The 19,869-nt window shown below is 47.0% G+C and overlaps 2 protein-coding genes and 1 non-coding gene across 7 annotated transcripts; 1 reads left to right on the top strand and 2 right to left on the bottom strand.

Annotated features, from left to right (window-relative positions):
- Window positions 1-383: 383 nt before the first annotated feature.
- On the bottom strand, window positions 384-13,175 carry FOXM1 (forkhead box M1). Of its 4 annotated transcripts, none has more exons than XM_033118380.1 (9): window positions 13,003-13,174; window positions 10,628-11,200; window positions 9,901-10,052; window positions 7,790-7,981; window positions 6,791-6,919; window positions 6,078-6,122; window positions 5,374-5,443; window positions 5,032-5,207; window positions 384-2,366 (listed from the first exon to the last, which is right to left on the bottom strand). In XM_033118380.1, the coding sequence occupies exons 2-9, from the start codon at window positions 11,151-11,153 to the stop codon at window positions 1,341-1,343; spliced, it is 2,316 nt and encodes a 771-aa protein (XP_032974271.1). In that variant the 5' UTR covers window positions 11,154-11,200; window positions 13,003-13,174; the 3' UTR covers window positions 384-1,340. The 4 variants fall into 4 exon arrangements, with proteins under 4 accessions (XP_032974271.1, XP_032974272.1, XP_032974273.1 ...); XM_033118381.1 differs by having other exon boundaries at window positions 10,652-11,200; XM_033118382.1 differs by lacking the exon at window positions 6,078-6,122 and having other exon boundaries at window positions 13,003-13,175.
- Window positions 2,381-18,913, top strand: RHNO1 (RAD9-HUS1-RAD1 interacting nuclear orphan 1). 2 transcript variants are annotated; one of them, XM_033118387.1, is made up of 3 exons: window positions 2,381-2,457; window positions 16,448-16,699; window positions 17,466-18,913. In XM_033118387.1, the coding sequence occupies exons 2-3, from the start codon at window positions 16,532-16,534 to the stop codon at window positions 18,027-18,029; spliced, it is 732 nt and encodes a 243-aa protein (XP_032974278.1). In that variant the 5' UTR covers window positions 2,381-2,457; window positions 16,448-16,531; the 3' UTR covers window positions 18,030-18,913. The 2 variants fall into 2 exon arrangements, with proteins under 2 accessions (XP_032974278.1, XP_032974277.1); XM_033118386.1 differs by lacking the exon at window positions 2,381-2,457 and adding an exon at window positions 13,282-13,366 and having other exon boundaries at window positions 17,466-18,912.
- Window positions 15,011-15,084, bottom strand: TRNAM-CAU (transfer RNA methionine (anticodon CAU)). The gene has a single exon. It is a non-coding gene; the product is annotated as a tRNA-Met (tRNA).
- Window positions 18,914-19,869: the final 956 nt, after the last annotated feature.

The raw sequence follows: 19,869 nt of genomic DNA, 5'->3' as shown, positions 1-19,869 counted from the left end.
GCAGGGCAGGCTGGCTTCCAGGCCTTGGGTAGGGGGTGGAGGTGGTCATGAGGCACCTGAAGGGGGCCCTTCCTTCCTTCCCTAACGGTCCGAGGTCTGCCCCTGTGTAGGCCTTTCCCTTCCTGGGGACTGGCTGAGCAGGACCAGCACTGGGAAAGCTGCCAGCTCCCGTTCGAAAGGCTGTGTGTGCCTGCGCAGGGTGTGACACAGGTGATCCACGCTCAGGTCCTTTGCACTCTCCTTCAGGTGCTTCTCCACGTTGGCTTCAGGCCTTGCCTCCTCCATTCCCACCGTCTTTATCACCACCCACTTTCTTTTCCAACCCCTCCTTATGCCGTGGGGGCCAGACAGACACACCACAGAGAGCAGCATTTGCAGCCTGGGTTTTATTGAGTAGTGGTTACAGTAGTGTTCTCGAGCTGGCTCCCAGGCACGTGGTCAGCTGGGGCCGAGGGTAGCTCTTTGCAAAGCTGCAGTGCAAGCTAAGGAAGCCAGGCAGGTCAGGGCCCTTTCCGCCTTCTCACACCTTGGGCCACGTTCTCATCAATGCTAGTCTCCCTGGCATGATTAGGGACATTATCAGAGAAACATCTCATGGGTGCACATCTGGGCACCCACTCTTTGCTTTAGATGCATCCACCCCCTACCCCCAATTCAACTTGACCTATTACAAGAGACCTCATAACAAGGACTTCTTGTGGGAAAGCTGACTTGGAAACATGAGGTGGTGGGAGGGGCAATAAGAGGGACCCTGGCAAGCAGATCCACCTGTCTGGGGGCCTACAGTAAAGAACCCTTGAGGCAGGTACCTCGGGCCTGGAAGAAACCGTGCACCGCAGGTCCCCCCCTTCTCTAGGAACTAAAAGCAAGGAACAGAAGCCAACTGACACCGCTGTCATCCTACCCACCTGGCAGTCTCTAGATAATGATCTAAGGAAATAAGCTTACATTTATAATTAGAGGATAATTTTGGAGAATATACACTATTTACAAGGGCCCCCCTGCAAGGAACAGGGAAGGTAAGGGACTGCTGGGCACAGAACACACAGTTTGAGGAATTCCTAATCTTGTTTCCCCTTTGTCTTTGCTACGCCCACCGTCCAGCTGTAGCAGGGATAGGGAGGAATCAGGTCCTCGCGGGAAGCACAGGGCAGCAGAAACCAGGCACCAGGGCCTTGCTGCTTGCAGAGGGCCCTGTGGCAGCTATGGCGTGACGTCTGCCTTGGCATAACCGGGCAAGGTGGGGCTCGAGGAGCGGACAGGCCCTGCCTGCTGTCCTTACACAGAGGCCTTGCACGGCCCAGGCCCAGCCCCACAAGTGCCCGGGAGTGGACAGATCTCTACCGCAGCTCAGGGATGAGCTGAGCCCAGCTGGCGCTGTCAGGGCCCAACAGGTCCTCCTCTAGGCCAGGGAAGCTGATGTCCAGCAGGATCTTGCTGAGGCTGTCATTCATTGTGTCCAGAACCAGACCTTCTGTGAGGGAACGGTTGGCTGAAAGGCTGGCAACCTGTGGCTCAGGGGAGCCTGGCTTGGGGACCTCCATATCTGAGGGGGAACAGCTCCTAAAGGGGTCAGAGGGGAGGTCAAAAGGCTCGGAATTGAGGAGCTCTTGAGGTGAATCAAAAAGGGGGATATTTTTCAGTGGGGTGGTACTGAGATCTGTCAGCCCCAGGGAGTCATGCAAGGGACCAAAGGGACCCTGGGGGGTTCGTACTGGGCTGAAATCTAGCCCCCCGATTTTGGCTGGGGGTGTGAGCCTCCAGGATTCAGGGGTCAAGGGGAGGACAGATTTGCTTGGGGTGGAGGAGATGGGCAACGTCTCCTTAATGGGTGTCTTAAAAGGTCCTTCCTCCCCCTGGGAGTAGCCAAGCTGGGAGACAGGCGCAGAGGACTCTGAGGGGAGAGCGAGCTCTGGGGCTCGGCGCGAAGTCCCGGGGCCCTCTGAGAAGACCAGCTCGGGCTCATCCACACAGGGAGGCTGGAGGTGCTGTTTCCTTCGAGACCGGCTCCTTTCCCTCCGCTCCCTTCGTTTAATCACGAGCATTTCCGAGACACACCGGGCTGGGGACTTGAGCCCACTGTAGGACTTCTTGGGCCTTGGAGTGGGAGAGTGGGACGAGTCCTCCCAGGACTGAGACAGCTCCTCTTTGACAGACGGGCATGGCGAGGGCCACTCTTCCAGGGGTGGGCTCTCGACCTTGATGGGCCGCCCTAAGTGTGGCATTTCCTCCCCAGGCTGGATGTCTTCCTCCTTGATGGACTGAACTGGAAGCAGAGGGCACAGCCCTTCTCCAAGCAGGAGTTTCTCCTCTTTCACTGGTCCTGCAGTGGGCAGAGGGGCTACCCCCTCATCAGCCAGCAGCACCTGAAAGGCAAGCAGGGATAAGGTGGAAAGGGGCTGTCGAAACCTCGAGACTCAACCCAGTCACCAGGCGGGACACAAGATCATGACTAAAGTAAGTGACATGCTGCTACTGATCCTCTTTTTGTCTTTTTAAAATCTTAAAAAGTATAAAATACAAGAATATATGATGGGCCGGCCTGGTGGCTCAGGTGGTTAGAGCTCCGTGCTCCTAACTCCGAAGGCTGCCGGTTCGATTCCCACATGGGCCAGTGGGCTCTCAGCCACAAGGTTGCCGGTTCAACTCCTCGAGTCCAGCAAGGGATGGTGGGCAGCGCCCCCTGCAACTAAGATTGAACACGGCACCTTGAGCTGGGCTGCCACTGAGCTCAGTTGGTTAGAGCGCGGGCTCTCAACCACAAGGGTGCTGACATAATCATTATCTATCTGAGATAAAATAAAATTAGATATCTATTTTATACCATCTACAAAGACAACAGAAAAATTAAAACCATACAAATCCTGAAAGAGAACCTAGGAGACTACATGTACAATCTGAGGGTAGGGGTGACCCTTCTTAACCAAGACTGGAAACCCAGAAGCTGTAAACGAGAGGAAATACATAGTTGACCATATAAAAATTTAATATCTTATTGTGGCAAGAGATACCATAAACAAAGTTCAGAAACAAACAGTAGAAGTAAAAAAAATCTTCAACATAAAAGACAAGGTTAATATTTTAACAACAAAGAACTCCCACAATTAACGAAACCCTGTAGAAAAATGGGCAAAGTCCATAAATAAACAATTCACAGTGAACACTCCCAAGTGACGAAATATAATGAGGAGGGGCTCCCATTTCCTGCTAAGCAAATAGTTCATGGAGACATCATTTATGCACATTAGACAGGCAAATATTAAAAAGATTAATAACACCAATTGCTGGCAAAGAAAGACACCGGTCTTGTCATATCCTGCTGGTGGAAATGTGAATTATCACAGATTTTTTTGGAAAAGCAATCTAGCAATATTAGGTAAAATTTAGAATACCTCTTCACTGAGCAATCTCATATCTGCGACTCTATCCCAGAGACATGAAAGCATTAGTAAGAAAGATACTTGCAAAGATATTTATTGCAATGTTGTTCATAAGGCAAAAGAACTAGAAACAAAATGTGCCCATAAAAGTGGAATGGCTGGAAAAATTATGGCATAGCCACACCATGGAATATTATGTGGCCATTAAAAGACAATGAATTAGGGCGGCCGGATGGCTCAGTTGGTTAGAGCACGAGCTCTCAGCAGCAGGGTTGCCGGTTCGATTCCTGCATGGGATGGTGGGCTGCGCCCCCTGCAACGAGGATTGAAGACAGCGACTGGGCTTGGGGCTCGGCTGCGCCCTCCACAACTAGATGGAAAGAACGGCGACTTGGCTTGGGGCTGAAGAGCCCTGGAGAGGCACACAGTTCCCCGATATTCCCCAATAAAAGAAGAAAAGGGGGAAAAAATTGAAAAAAAAAATGAATTAGAGCTATGCCAAGTGGTTTGGAAGAATTTCCATGAAGCAGAGTGTGTAATATGATCCCATTTTCAATGTTCTGTGTTGTGTGTGTATATATAGAATGACTATGGCTATATATGTCTGTTATACTAAGAGCATGGATAAAGTATGGAAGAAAGCATTCTAAATTGTCAACACGGGTTAGCTTGGAGAGCGAGGGTGGTGCGGGTGAAGGGGAAATGGCGGGGAGACAAAAAGGAGGAGGAAAAAGACTGCATTAAAACAAAAACCATACACATGCTACCATCACATTAACACACATATGTAAAATTACATATAGTGATATGTATAATTTTATATATATTTTAAAAGTATCTTTTAAATAAAACAAAAGCAAACCCAAGTCTCTCTAAACTCCAGAGCCCATGCTATGTCCATCTCATGAGGGGGCAGGAGCCCTTTTCCCTACTTTGCTCCAGGTCAGCTCCCGCTCTCAAAACCTTCTCGAGAGGGTGAAGTTCAGACTTGGTAGTCCATCGCAGTATGGCTTAATCTCCTCACTTTCCCTCAAACTAGACCAGGGATGCTCCATTGAGGAGTGATTCCGCCCCCAGGAGACCTGTGGCCACGTCTGGGGCATTCTGATTGTCACACAGGTCGGGGTGGGAGTGCTCCTGGTCTCTCGTGGGAGGAGACAAGGGATGTCATTAAACATCCTCCCGTGCACAGGGCAGCCGCCCTTCACCCCCAGCAAACATTTATCCAGCTCTAAATGTCAACAGTGCCGAGGCTGAGAAACGCGGAGCCAGACTGACCCAGGCCCTCCACCGTCACTGGGCACAAGCCGGCATCTCCTGCCTCCATGCTCTCTCCACACCTGGGTGCTTACCTAAATCTACTCCTTTCTGAGACCTACTTCCCTTGCAAACTCTTCCTTAACCCTCCCAGCCCGTCTGTCATCATCACCTTGTCTGAATTCTTATAAACTCATCAGGTATTTATGGGCCTTCTGGTACCATTACATTGTAATCCAAATTCCTTTTTAGCCTTTATAATTAAGTTTTCCTTTGTATGTGTGCCTTGTCTGCCCAACTAGACGTATAAGCTTCTCAAGGAACATTCAGCAGAGTACGTTGCAGGTGTAGGTCCAACACTTTTACTCCTCCGAGGAAATCAGAAGCCACTCACCTTAGGGGCAATGCGGACTCGCTTGCTATGGCGGGCAAGCTCTGAGCTCATGAGGGAAGCTGCCAGGGGCAGTGGCACCTTCACCGAGGGCTGTAGCACCAGCGGCTGGTTCACCGGGAACTGGATGGGCACCAGGTACGAACTGACGCGGGGCAGCAGCGGCTTCATCTTCCGCCCTGGGAGGAAATAGGGGCAGTGAGGGGCAGAGGTCCAGGGCACACCCCTTCTCATCCCCTCTGGGATCAGATCCCTCTGAGCTGGGCACAGCATCCGGAGTCCGATCCCTTCCGGCCGTGCTCCCAGAGCAAGGCTCAGGCCGGAAGTCCACTCTCCCATACTAACGTGCGCCCAGGGGGAGGTCGGCTCGGATGGTCACGTTCCGGCGGAGCTCAGGATTGGGCCGCTTCTGCTGCTGCGTGTGGCAGACAGGGAGAGAAAGAAACCTGAGTTAATCAGGCGGGGAGACGGTGGGGGCACCCACTGGCTGCTCTGGCACCGTGCACTGAGCTAACCGGCAGCCCAGAAATGGAAGCTGCTCTGGGAGGTTGCAGGCGAGCACTGCCACCAAAGCCTAGATAGTGGCAAAGGTGGACAGCACACAGACGCACGGTGGCAGATGGTCCCAGCACCTCATCCATGTGTCCTCACCACCCCAGGGGATGCTAAAGCATGGAGCTTTCCTTTCCTGTGGCAAAGGAAAGCCAGAGGAAACACTGCCACCTGCCAGGCCCACCATGCATTGTGGTTGCTGTGCCACACGCACCACGCCCGTGCCATGTCCTCCTGCCACGCACGCTCTGCTCAGTGTGCCTTCGTGATGTGAGGGGCAGGAGCAGTGGGCACAAGCCCTCCTTCTGGGGAGACGAGGTGGTAGTCACACAGTGCCTCACTCCCAGAAGCTCGGGGTGCCCTGAGTGCAGGGCTGGCAGTCACCCAGCCACAGGCTCCCTTCCCCTGCTTAGTGTCTTGTCCCTGTCCACTAAAGCCATGCTGAGCAGTGAAAGGAAAACAAGGCCAAGCCCCGAGCCAGAGGGAAAGAATCTTACTGATTCCAAGTGCTCGGGCGATTGTGGAGACCCTGGGTCCAGTGGCTGGTGGCGGTCAGGCATTGTGGGAGAGAAATGAGATGAAGTTACCACCAGCACGGTCAACCAGGCCGACCACATTGGGAAAAACACCTATTTCTGACTGGCGCCGAGGGCCACCCTGGACAACTGTCCCTCCCAGGAGAATGGTGACAGCTAGGAGAGTATGGGCACTCTGAAATCCCAACACAATTGCTTCTGAATGCTAGCTCGGTTTCTGGTCTCCAGCCTAAAGTGCTTTTTTAAAACAAGTTTTCTCAGACTTTGTCTGTAAGAATCACCTGAGGTGCTTGTTAAAAATACATATTTCTGGGCCCATCCCAGACCCACTGAATCAGAAGCCCCCAGACAGGAGCCCGGGAAGCTGTATTTTAATAAGTATCCCAGGCAGTTCTTCACATCCACACAGCAGTTAGGGAAACACTGCCTCGCGATGTCCTCTATTTGGATCAGAGCAATCCTCTCCATGGCCTGGTTTAGCACCAAAGTGTGTTATTTGATATTTGTCAACTGTACTTAATCCTGTGAGTTACATGCAAATCACCTATGGGGCTGGCTGGTGTCTAACTCTGCGCTGATCAGTTAAGCGCATCACAAGTCAACTTGTTTCCTTTTTGAGATGGATATGACCACCTCCAACTCTGGCCCCACTCAGACGAAGCCAGGACACTCACCTTAAACACCTGGTCCAAAGTCAGGTAGCGATTGGCACTGGGGTGAATGGTCCAAAAGGAGACCTTGCCATTGGCAGATGTCTCTCGAACAAACATGTCATGCAGAGAAAGGTTGTGTCGAATGGAATTCTGAAAGAAGAGAAAGACAACCGATGAGGAGGTGCTTTAGCTTCAGAAACATCACCTTTGCTGTTTCCTGTAGGGAAATCAGCCTCAGGCCTCACTCACTGTACCCAGCACAGGCTTAGTGGAGTGTCCACCTCGCTCCCTGACCCTCACGCCACAGTCACCCACCTCAGCCATAAACCCGTCTATCCAGGGATTAAGGCTGAGGACATTCCTTAGGTTGGTGTTAGGGAAACACCAACTGAGAAAGAGGAGTGAGACTGTGAAGCAATAGTCAATAGCAAGATAGGCCAGTAACAACATTAAGAAACTAGGAAATGTAGTTGAGGTGAGAGGGTGAAGTTAAAAGTTCTACTGTGGGAAGAACCAAACAAAAAACCTTTGGCTTGGAGTTGAGCATCTGTCAGGGGACCTGAACTGTGGCGCTGACATTGTTGTGTGAGTTGCAATGACTTCCAGGCATCTGTGTCCCGTGAACAAAATCAAGAGAGAATCCCTGCTTTCTAGAGATAATATGTGACATCAGAGGAGGTAAATCACGAGGCTCACAGACAGCATTTTTTAAAAAGGTCTTTTCATAAGGCCTTAGTGACTCCAGCTGCTGTTCAGTGCAGCAAAAGTGAACTTAGTGCTACACTGAAAAGTCCCCATAAACCTTAGGTAGTGACACACGTGGTTGCCTAGCTCTTATCAATGGTTTTGCCTGGATTCAGCAGGATCAAGTCACAATCCAAAAGATATAATTGTTTATAGTTCCAGCATCATTTGCACTTAACTCTCTCTCAGGACACCAGACACAAACTGCTGCACATCTGTGTAGACACACTGTCAGGCCAGAGTGGCCTTGACTTTGGTTGTTATGGGACACAGTACCTTCCAGCCTGGCTTGGCCATGTGCTTAAAATAAGGGAAGTGGTCCTCGATCCAAGTGTAGATGTCTTTCAAGGTCATGCGCTTCCTCTCGGTGCTGTTGATGGCGAATTGTATCATGGCCATGTAAGAGTACGGGGGCCGCTCAGACACAGAGTCCTGCCAGGATGGCGATGCTCCCGGGGGCTCCTCAACCTGGGGTTTGTAAGAAGCCAGAGGGAGAGAGAAAAGGGAACGACATGGAAGCATTCACAAGACCTCCTCCACCCCCACTCGAAGGACATTCCCTAGAGAAGCCTTGTGTCCCATAAAATCACACTGGAAACAAACTCATCTGAGTTTGTTCCATAGAATAAAAGTTTGTCTGTTCCATAGAATAAAAGTTTAGGATTAGGCAGGATCTGAGAGATGATCCAGTTCGGTCCCCAGACAATGTAGAACCACTTCTCTGTCTTTATTCATTTTGTGAAAGATACTGACCAATAATAAGTAGAACTCCAGTGATTGCTAGTTGAAAACCTCTCAGGAAAGTTTGGGTATATATTATGATTCATAGTGCATTGATTTTACACTAAAAGCACACCCACTTTTCAGACCTGGGGGTCAAGAGACCTAGGTCTTAGTCCGATTCCTACTCCTGATGTGATGTGAATAAATTCATCTCCTTTCAATGTTTGTGTGAGAGAAACATCTCCAAGAGTACAGGACAGACAAATGTCTGCAAAGCACACATTTGGCTAAGTCTTACGCAAGGAGCTGATCATTCACATTTTAAAATATTGAGCTTTATTACATTTATATACATATTTCTAAATTTATATATTTAACGTATATTTATATAAATATAAATTTATTGTATTATATATTTATATAAATAACTTTATAAAGTACACAAGTTTTAAATGAACAACTCAATTTTCACTTTGGTACACACCCATGTAAATTTTCACTTTTAAAGGTTGTGGAATGAATGATTAAAGGATACCATATTTTTCTTTAAAAAATAAAATAAAAATAAATAAATAAATTAATTAATTAAAAATAATAATAAAGGATACCATATTTCGCCGTGTATAATGTGCTTCCGTGTATAATGTGCACCCATGCTTTTGGCCCAAACTTTCAGGGGAAAAAAATCTTTCGTTTTAATTTTCCAAGGGATTTTTGTAAAAAATATCGGCTAGATTGCCAGCTCCCGCCTAAAGTGCACGAAGAGAAATGTCGCCCTGTTCACCCTGTGGTAACAGAGTCGGCATCACCTGTCTTATCAAGTCACAGTCACTTACTCTGTGGACAACAAGACGTCGCTCTTTGTCTCATTTCATTGAATTGTTGGCTGAAATTACTTTCATTGCAAGTTTGTCGTAAGTTCAACAAAATCAATTATCGTATTCCAGGATATTATTTTGCATACGGATATCATTATTGACTTCTAGAGTTACACTTTTAACTCATAAGCATCAATAAAAGAATTAAAAACATTTATATAGATTAGAATTAGTACTTCCCATGTATAATGCGCACCCTTATACTTCCCTCACAAATTTGGGCAAAAAAGTGCGCATTGCGCACGGCAAAATATGGTATATACAACAGAAGCTAGGTGTGTGGCTATTGTGAAAATCAACCCCAGGCTACACAATCGGGTCAAATCAATTATGATTGCTGGGGAAGAATTTAAAATTCACATCTAACTCACTTTATTTGCTATTAATGTATCTTTTAAGAAAACTACATGGTTAAAAATGCTGTATTCCTTTCATACCATTGGGATGCCCTTCAAAATTTAAGTAGCTTTCCAAACTAAGATCTCTTCATCATTTCCTGAATACTTACTCAGTAAAAACTACTTACTGAGTTTTTAATACTTACTAAACTCAGTGCTGATGGAGCACAGTGAGCCAGAGGAATCTGCCCGCAAGGAAATTTCTCTGCAGATGGGGGAGAAAGACCCCTGGCAGAAAGGTAGCTCAAAAGTTATACAGAATCGCACTAAGTGAAGTGCTAACAACAGAACCTGGAAATTCTGCAGCACAGGCCACTTGCTCCATTTCCCCTCTTAGAACCTCTCTGTACAGGCTCTGGTTTCCCTAGTAAACGACAGGACAGCTCACCTTAACCTGACTCGCCTCCAGGTGGCGATTCTCCTTTCCCTCCTTCTCTTGCTTGATGCTGCAGGAGCCCAGTCCATCAGAACTCATCTTTCCAAGCCACTGAATGTTGGTCAAGCTGTTGTCAAGAGTGCAGCCTGCTGCCTCACCACCAGCTGGAAGGGAAACAATTGAGGATGTCACTTAGCTGCCTGATCTGATGCCTGGCAGGCCCATCAAAGGTGGGGCTTAGGGATCACCTCTCTAAGACCTCTACCCTTAGGGATTGGGAACATAGGCCGAATCTATTGTGGCCCCGTCATGGATTTCAGGAGAAATTCAGGGGCATAGTTCAAGTCGCATTTCCCTCTAAGCCACACTGAGCCTAAAGGTTGGTCAAAGCAACCTTATAAAGGAGTTACTGAGTATCTGCATAGAGAAAATAACTTTTCCTTCTCATGCTTCAGTTTCCTCCTTTATTAAGATGGAGAAAGATTCCTACTTCTTTATACAGTCAATGGGAAGACAAACAGAAACAATAAACAAATCCTTTTCCAACATAAAGAAGGCAATAGAAGTGCTAAATGACAATTACAATCTTTTGGACTGTACCCAAAGGATTTGGGTCAAGGTTTCAGAATGAAGAAAGGCCAGACTTTCCCCCGGTTCGAGCTAGATGCCTGTCTAGTGTAGTTATCTACACGACTGACTGCAGTCCTTGCCGCCAATGGGGAAAGGCTGGGCTCCTCACCCTTTTGCCTGGCAGACCACGTACCACAGCTCTCCCCTCTCTGCCCAGGAAGAGCTCCAAGTGGTCTAGGAAGATTCACATCCTTCGCTGCAGGCTTTGGTCCCAGGGTCTCGGGGATCACTTCTGTCCTCTTGGGATCATTGCTGGTTTGGGCTTGAGGCTGGGGTCCTGGAGGGTCAGTGGGGGCGCCCCCACAGCTGATGAGGATGAATTTGTTGGGCCCATTGCTGCCACTCTCTTTTCCTTTGGCGGTCAATGCTGTGATGATACTCTGGATATTGGCATTATTGGGGACGGCCACCACTTGGGTGTTGGGCATGGTGGGGTGGTTAATAATCTTGATCCCAGCTGGAAACCTGCAAGAATTGGACGCTGCCTCCTCCTTGGAGGCCTGTGCTTCACCAGGGTCTTGTTGGGCTGGGGGCCTCTTAGGCTCCTCTTTTGATGTTTCACCTGGGGCATTTTGAACAGGAAGGGGCAGCCTCCGTCTTTTGAGAATCAGTGGCCGACGGGGGCTGGTTTTCATTATGAATCTGTGCTTTCACTCTCCATTGAGAATCACAAGCATGGACCCTGGAAAGTGCAAGGAGCAGCACGATGTCAGAGATCTGTTAGGCTGAGAAGGAGGTTCTGTTAGAGAGAGGCGTTCCTCTTGCTATGACCAGGAGCATGTGCCCACAGGCCCAGGTGAATGTTCCCTGGGCCTCTGTAAAGACCTCAGACAATAAGGAGATGAGTTCTACTGGCAAAAGAAAGCTAAAGCTGAATCAAACAGAAGCAATACAAATGGGGAAAGTGGGATTCGGTTGAATGAAGGTCTTCTGGAAGCTTGAGATGTTTGGCTACAGAAACAAGAGGGACCGTTATAACAATGTAGAAATGTCTGTTATTGTCTATTAGAATCCAGATCATCTGCAAGGACTGTAGGGACACGACTGCTGGAATAGGAGGACATTTGGGCAATGAGGAGTCCTGACGACACTCTGATCCCAGTTTATTTTAGGATAGAGCTTTTACATTTTTATACTATCTTAGTTTATAAATAAAAGGGTCAGTGCCCATAGCATCAGAGGAGAAAGGCAGGTTGTACCGTTGCTCTATGGCCACACTGCTGAAGAAAGCATCCCCAGTTCATGAGACCTCCTATAAAAAGGGAACTGCTCAATTCAAGGCCCATGGTAAACTCGTGCAGACTGTGCACTGTATAACAGTGAGGGCTGCCGTTCATTTCACAGCTTATTATCTTTGCATTGATTTCTAAAAAGTACACTTTTCTTTCACAATTTGCAAAATATTTATATAGTGACATTCTAGTACTTGCATGTGCTTATTCATATTTTTTACTTTCTAAGCATGTTACTGTGTTACTTAATTTCTTTTCCAGAACCAGGACTATAGTTCTTATCTCCTGACTAGTAAAATGTGCTGTCATCAATATGATAAGGCGGTTTTGTAATGTTAAAAAAATAGTTTTATTTAAAAAAAATTGTACTTTGCTGATTTTAATAGATATATAGAATACTCTACCATTACGTAAAATTGTGTAATCCTATCTAAATAGAGGTACTTTGACAAGGGAACGGGCTGTTTTATTTTTTAGGACATCTGCTATCTCCCTGAAAATGACTGTCACACTCATATGACATTTGTCATTGGCCTCCTCCCTTTCCTTTGTACCTAAGTTTCCTCTCATTTCAAATCTCTGTTTTACTTCCACCTTATAGCTCTTCAAGCCTTCCTCCCTTTCGCATCAGTCAGTAAATACTATTATTCCCTCCCCACTCCCCAAAGATATCTTTTTGGTCGAAGGCTTAATTTTCCCTTCTACTTCCTGACCAGCCTCTTCCTATCATTGCCAACACTGTGTCTAGCCCAGGGTACTTCCAGAGTGACTCCACTGACCTCACCACCATGCTGACCAGGGAAACCTTGCAAGGTTCTGAAGAACCAGAAGGGTCCTTTAAGATGGTGGAGTGGAGGTAGTGTAGTATAATGGTGAGAGCACCTGGGAGCAGGGGAGTGTGTGGGCAGGTTTGTCTTTCTTTCACTTAATGCAGAATCAGCTCCATTTTCCTCCCAGTTACAGTCTGCCTAGGAAAGTAGGCCACCCCGGCCCTCCCGAGGCTGCGGGGAGGGTGCAAAGGTCAAACTTCCAGGGAAGCCCAAGGGGTGCTTTGGGAAACAAGTGAGGACAGGCCAGGGGGGTGGATGCAGAAAAAGTTTGCACCCTCGCTCAGACCTCCTTCCCGGTGGCCCCAAACCTCAACTCTTGTCCCGCGCCCTGCGGCGCGACCCCTTGACCTGGGCACCCGAGACCTTGCTCCCTGCTTCCTCCAAGGCCCGGCCTCAGCCTTCATTCCTCGGCTCCCGCTCACCTCACGGCAGCAGCCGCCGCCGCTGCTGGGCTGTGGCTCCTAGGGCGGCTCCGGGCTCCTCCAACCTGGGGGCCGAGCCAGGGTCCCGGACAGGGACTCGCGCCAGGCCAGCCGGGTCCCCGGCGGTGCGGGAGGGGTGGGGAATCCCGGGGGATCCCGGGAGGGGAGGGGGTCCTGGGCTGGGGGCCGGGGGTGGGGTCGGGCACCGGAGCTTTCAGTTTGTTCCCCTGTTTGAAATTGGCGCCGGCGGAGCGTTGCGGTCACGTGACGGAGCGTCGCCAATCAGCGTCCGTCCTTGTCTCCGCATTCTGAGCTCGAACGCCGCGGCGGCTAGGGGATCCGCGGCTGGGACGCTGCGGGGCGGGTAAGGCCGCTGGGCCGGCTCGTGGGGAGGGAGCGGCGGTGGGAGGCAGAGAGAATGCAGACTGGGCCCCGGCGGTGGCGCGCTAACGGAGCCGGCTGGGGACCTGGGGTGACGGCGCGCCTGCGGTGCCGCCCTCGGCCTGCTCTCCCGCGCGGCCCAGTCGCTTCCTAATCACCCCAGGCTCCCTCCTCCCCGCCTCCCTCGGGGTCTTCCCACCTTTTAAAGTCTACCCTGGTTGATTTCCTTACTGGGGGAGCTTGTGCTCCATGTACCTCCATCTAACGATCGTCCAGTGCCTCCGACTGGACTGAGAGTCTTTGAGGGCAGCATGTAATCTTATTCAAGTTTCCTCCATTAAAAAGAACTACACACCACAAACCCTACCTCAGCTCCAAATCTTCAAGTCCTGATCTCTCATCCACCCCAAATTCAAGTCACTCTTTTATATGTAATGAAGGACTTTGTTAACTTACTCAACAAATTTTGCTGAGCACCTACTATGTACCAGGCCCTCCTAGGATACAATGGCAAAGGAGGTTCTTTCCTTACTTTGAGTTTACAGTGTAATGGGAGGAAGGGGAGGCACAGCCCTTTTCAAAGAATCAGATTAGCAAATGGAAAATTATAGTTGTGAAGTGATAAACTAGAGGTCAGTGATAACTTTGAATTAGCTACACCAAGGAGCTCTCGCCTTGGTTAAGTCAGGAAAAGCTTTTCTGATGAACTAAAGCTAGGTGTGAGATCTGGTGCCTTTATGCAAAGAAGGGAAGGAAATTCTCAAAGCAAAGGGAACAATGTGTGAAATGTTGTGGGGCAGGAGGGAGCGTGGTGATACAAAGGCTGAAGAATATCTGAGGCGTTTGAGCTAAGAGACCTGAATGGAGTGTGTTGTGAGATGAAGCTGGAACCTGAGGAAGCAGGCAGGACTTAGTCATAACTGAGGAGTTGGTTCTTACCCAAAACTCAAACGTTTTAAGCAAAAGTGAGTCAAGATCAGATTTGCATTTCAAAAGGTCTCTCTGCAGGGGGGGCCAGAGTGGGTTAGGGTAGGCCAGTTAGGCTATTGCAATACTCCAGGCCAGAATTGCTGGAATTCAAAGGGTGGTGGGGAGAGACAGCGGGAAGAGAGAAGGAAGACAAGTGTAAGAGGTGAAATTGGTGGGCTTGGTGTTGTGTTGGATGGGAGAGGGGAAAGGGAATTGTCAAGGTTTCTGGCTGAATGACAGATGATGTTCCCTGAGCAAGGGCCCTGGAAGATAATCACATTTGTAGCAGGGGTGCTGGGGAAATGGTCGGGAATCCAGTTTTAAACATGTCCAGTTTGAGGTGCATTTGAGACATCTAGTTGCTGTCAAGTAAGCAGCAGGATATGTGGGTTCCGGGTACGGAGAATTCTAAGCTGAATATATAAATACTTAAGTCTAGGTGATTATTGAAATGTGAGCAGATAACTGCCTAAGAAAGGTGTAGAGAGTGAGGAAGGCTCCAAAGCACAGCCAGAGGGAAAGGCCTTAGAATAGCAAAAAGAGCTGACTTTTTTTTAAAATTTATGTTGGGGAATATTGGGGAACAGTGTATTTTTTCCAGGACCCATCAGCTCCAAGTCAAGTCGTTTTCAATCTAGTTGTAGAGGGTGCAGCTCACTGACCCATGTGGGAATCGAACCCACGACCTGGGTGTTATGAGCACTGTGCTCTAACCAACTGAGCCAACCGGCCTCCCCAGGACTGACTTCTAATTACAGAAGAAAGAATGAGGATGGACGCAGATATATATACTGGTTTGCATGTTTGAATTCTGGAAAATGTATTTCCTTTGACGTCTCCTGTATTCTTTATGAAGAAGGAAATAAGGTCATTTGTTGAGAGGGAAGGAGAGTTCTAAAATTTTAAGAAAGGTAGAACAGTTTTAGGAGAATCTTTGCGGAAAATGAGTTGATCAAGGATACATAGCCGATTGCTGCACAATGTCATGTCCATTTTGAGGCTGGTTAATGTCAACACTTCTTGCTGTGGCCGTTGCTACTGTCATCTCTCCAGTGGACTCCTGCAGTCTAGCTGCCTAACTGGGTTCCTGCTTCCTTTCTCATCCCCCGCCCCCAACCCACCTTTTCTCACAAAGCCCCTCAAGTTATTTTTTTAAAGTATAAGTCAGATTATGTCACTGCCCTGTCCAGAACCTGTCAGTGGCTTCCTATCACATTAAGAATAATTAAATCCAGAGTCCCTAACCTTGCCTGTAAAGCCCTGTGTCACATGAACTGGTTCTCATCTACCACTCTCCAGTTCAGCCATGCTGACCTTATCGTTTCTTGAACGAGTCAGACATATTCCCACCTTGTGGTCTCTGCATTTACTATTCTTGCAGCCTGGAATATTCTTTGCTCACATCTTTCTATTGTTTGCTTGTTCTCCTTTCTTCATTCAGGTCTTTGCTCAAATATCACTTTTTCAGATACTGTGTTTCCCCGAAAATAAGACCTAGCCAGACAATCAGCTCTAATGCGTCTTTTGGAGCAAAAATTAATATAAGACCCGGTCTTATTTTAATATAATATAAGACCAGGTATAACATAACATAACATAATATAATACCAGGTATAATATAATGTAATAATGTAATATAGTATAATACCTGGTCTTATATTAAGTTTTGCTCCAAGAGACGCATTAGAGCTGATGGTCCGGCTAGGTCTTATTTTCGGGGAAGCTCGGTAGGCCTTCCCTGACAACCTTGTCCAAAATAGCACTCAGTCAGCCTAACCCCTTATCCCGCTTGATTTTTCTCAAGTCTTTGAAACAGGGACAGCCTGACCTCTGAGTCCCAGCAAGTGCTTGGCACTCAATAAATGATCCTGGAATAAATGGTTATTCATGTTTGAATTCCCAAAATCCAGCATGGCACTTAACATATGCTCGATAGATGTTCATTGAACAAATGTTGAATGTAAACTACTGTGTTTTAAGGTGGTAGTGTAGGTATAGGAAGCTGTGCTCCCCACAACCTTGAGGTGGGAGTGGTAAGTTGATAGTGGGACTGGTTGGACGAGTATGAGGAAGAGCTTTTGTTTCTTCTCTGCAGGCATGGGTTGGAGTGGAAGCTTCTCTCCGGACCTGACTACAGCCAGCACCATGTGGTTACTAACTGCTCTTCATTCACCTATTGATGCCTCCCAGAAAAAAACGCCGCCAAACGTCCCAGAAAGCCCAGCTGCTGTTCCACCAACAGCCACTAGAGGGCCCCAAACACCGCTATGCATCGCCACAGTATCCCATCACCCACACTGTGCGGGCACCCAGCAAGCCCATTGACCACAACACTATTACTTCCTGGGTAAGCAGTGGGATTCCTACTTTCACTTTTACTCTGTTAAGCTTCTCAGAATACTGACTTTTCTGCTCGCTGAACCAGGACCTCCAAAGAATAAGATTCATGGGAGCAGGGACAAGGAGGCAGTATACTCTTTCTGTCTGTTGTCAGCCATCTCTTCTGCTATATCTTCTTTTCTAAATTCCAACTGAGGCATAGGTTAGTTGGAATTGGAGTCTTCCCCCCACATTCCTCTGAAGGAGTTCAGTATAAAAGTTTCATTACCCAGTACCTGGGTGAGAAAGCCGGATAAATGGCAGAACTAGTGAAAAATGAGATTGTTTTCTGAGCTTCATGAGAGGTATAGAGTATTTAGGTACTCTATTTACTCGTTAATAGATTGAACCTCAAATAAACCCCACAGAAATGGCATGGGTCATATTTTGACAGTTTAAAAGCCCTGGGAAGAGACTATAGCTACCAAAGTCAAGGAAGTAGTACAGCAAAAGCATAAACTCTGCTTAGGAGTGCTTAATAAATATAACTTGTTCAGGATTGCTTAGACAAGGCATAATACTTGCTCCACGATAGTAGAAACTTAAATGTTAGATTGCCCAAATCTTACATGCCTTTCTATTACTGTTCCATTCATTAGACAGGTATTTTTGTTTTGTGTCCATTACTATAGTGGGTCCCATTTAGGATTCTGGTTGCTGGTCATTAGATGTAGTTGCCTACCTAGGTTTATACTTGGTACTTAGCTATCCTTGCCTTTTTTTTTGATCCTTAGGTATCACCTCAGTTTGATGGAACAGCAGAAAGCTGGTTCCCAGCCAACCGGAAACGGAAACGTCATCACCGAGACCAGGCAAAACATTCAAGTCGAAAATCTACCACCTCCAAGTTTCCACAGCTACCATTTGAGAGTCCACAGTCTTCTACCAGTTCAGCCACACTTGGGATCCCCTTAACCAGGGAGTGCCTCAGTCAATCAGAAAAGGACATTTCCGGAAGGCGCTTAGTTCCAATGCTCAGTCCCCAGAGCTGTGGGGAACTGTCAGCACATGCACTTCAAAACTTACCTTATGTGTTCATTGCACCTGATATCCAGACCCCAGAGTCATCTTCTGGAAAGGAGGGGCCCATTCCCCCAGATCAGAGGGAAAATAGCCTGTCAAACTACTCCCTTCACACTAATACTCCCGAGAGCCCGGATCCTGGGCCTGTTCTGGTTAAAGACACTCCTGAGGAGAAGTATGGGGTAAAGGTCACATGGAGGAGACGACGAAACCTCTTTACTTACCTCCAGGAGAGAGGGAAGCTGAGCAATAGCCAGTTCCTTGTGAAAAACTGACTAGATTTCTCAGACAATAATCTCAAGAAATTGATTGCTGGTTTTCACTGAGTTGCTAAAGTCACTTTTCCAGCTCACAGAAGGGCACATCAGTAGAATAAAATGGAAATAATACCAATAACACCAATAGAAGAAAGGTATTTTAACTAGAGCCCTGGAGTCATAAGGGAATTCGGTTCCCAGATTTGCTTGTTTAAGTATGTTGTTATAAACAATTTTTAGTGTATAGACAGTTCACTTTATATTTTTCTTGTATTAACAGTTTAAAATTTTTAAATATCTTGTAGTAACTGTTTAAAATGTGTTTGTAAATAAATGGCCACAGAAAATTTTTCGAGAACCCTGATTCCCACTGCCAGTATGTGCCAATACTGCCCCCTCCATAATAGGTCTTCCTTGTTTGCTTTTACCACTACTCATTTATCCTTTAATCACCTCATTCAAACTAATAATTCATTACACATTTTTGAGTACCAACTCTGTCAGGCTCAGTGGCAGCTTCGTCTATGACTTGATGGATGAAAAAACTCAAAGCAAGCTCTGACTTTTTATAGTTGAGCTGCCACCTGTGCAACCTTGGCTCATGTGCTGAAGAAAGAGCAGCAAGCCGTGTTTGGCAACAGTAGGATCAGGGGTGGTAAAGGGGACATGTGTAAGTTACTTAGGTTTGCTGTGTTTCGATTTTTTATTTCCAGCCAAAGCTGTAAAGAAATAAGGTGGGAAAATGATTTCTTGGGGTAACTGTTTAAAATGTATATAAATAAATGTGGAAACTTTTCAGAGAATACTAATTGTAATTAACCTTTTCACTGCGTTGATTGATTTCAAGTTCTCCAAAATGTGTCAAAAATCCACAGAAAATAATTACAGTATTTATATTTTTAAGTAAATACAGCTAAGGTGCGACACTTTATTAAAAGAAATGATTAAAGTATAAAAATGTCCTATTGTTATTCATTTTTGAACAACACAAAAATATAGAAAAATGTGCATCTGCTTTCCTAAACTTCCTTTCTGGAGCCCTGAGCTCGTGGGGTAAAGTCAAATGCCCCAGTTAGTGGCATGGAAATGTCATTGGACTATAGACGAAAGTCGCAGTGAAAATGTTAGTGCAGTACTGCCCGGTCAACAAAATCCTTTGACCAATACAAATAGCATCTCACGCAACTCCATTCACTCAGCTTTAAGAAGCTACTCTGTGTCAGGTCCAGTCTCAGGTAGACGAGGATTATTCTGTTTGTTATAGATGGGAATTGGAAGCACAGATAATGAACCATGTTCAGTGTCACATAGCCAGTGGAGGCTGACCCAGCAAGTGCAACGCTCTGCTTTTCTAACTTGTGCCAACCTCTAGGCCTCTTAGAAATTCAAAAGCAATGTGGAAACAGCTTTGACTTTGGAATGCTATAAACGAAACTCAATCTGTGATAACTTCTGTCAGGATGTTTTGTAGGGACTATAATGCTGTATGTAAGTTGTTGGAGAGAAAGGAAGTGATGGTTGAGGACAAGATTTATTGGAAACGAGAGTACAGATGTAGATAGTGGATTTCCTTAAGGTGTTTGGATGTCTGAAGGTGGTCCATAGGTAAATTCTGTGTTTCCCTGAAAATGAGACCGGGTCTTATATTAATTTTTGCTCCATTAGGGCTTATTTTCAGGGGATGTCTTGTTTTTTCATGTACAACAATCTACATTTATTCAAATACAGTCATGTCATCTTCTGGAACATCTTCATAACGTACTAAATGTATCCATCTGGCTGAGATCTTAACTGGGGCTTATGTTCTGGGTAGGTCTTATATTCAGTTAACACGGTAGTAAAGACTCTTAGGAGAGTG

The sequence above is a fragment of the Rhinolophus ferrumequinum genome, chromosome 10 (assembly GCF_004115265.2).
Source record: "Rhinolophus ferrumequinum isolate MPI-CBG mRhiFer1 chromosome 10, mRhiFer1_v1.p, whole genome shotgun sequence".
NCBI lineage: Eukaryota > Metazoa > Chordata > Mammalia > Chiroptera > Rhinolophidae > Rhinolophus > Rhinolophus ferrumequinum.
This window is presented reverse-complemented; position numbering and strand designations above follow the sequence as displayed.

Excerpts from the sequence above, each read along its gene's own strand:
- FOXM1 (XM_033118380.1), bottom strand. The coding sequence starts at position 11,153 with ATGAAAACCAGCCCCCGTCGGCCACTGATTCTCAAAAGACGGAGGCTG. Across the intron at positions 6,920-7,789 it reads TGGCCAAGCCAGGCTGGAAG|AATTCCATTCGACACAACCT; the intron begins GTACTGTGTCCC and ends CTCTTCTTTCAG. Across the intron at positions 2,367-5,031 it reads GAGTCCGCATTGCCCCTAAG|GTGCTGCTGGCTGATGAGGG; the intron begins GTGAGTGGCTTC and ends CTTGCCTTTCAG.
- RHNO1 (XM_033118387.1), top strand. The coding sequence starts at position 16,532 with ATGCCTCCCAGAAAAAAACGCCGCCAAACGTCCCAGAAAGCCCAGCTG. Across the intron at positions 16,700-17,465 it reads ACAACACTATTACTTCCTGG|GTATCACCTCAGTTTGATGG; the intron begins GTAAGCAGTGGG and ends TTTGATCCTTAG.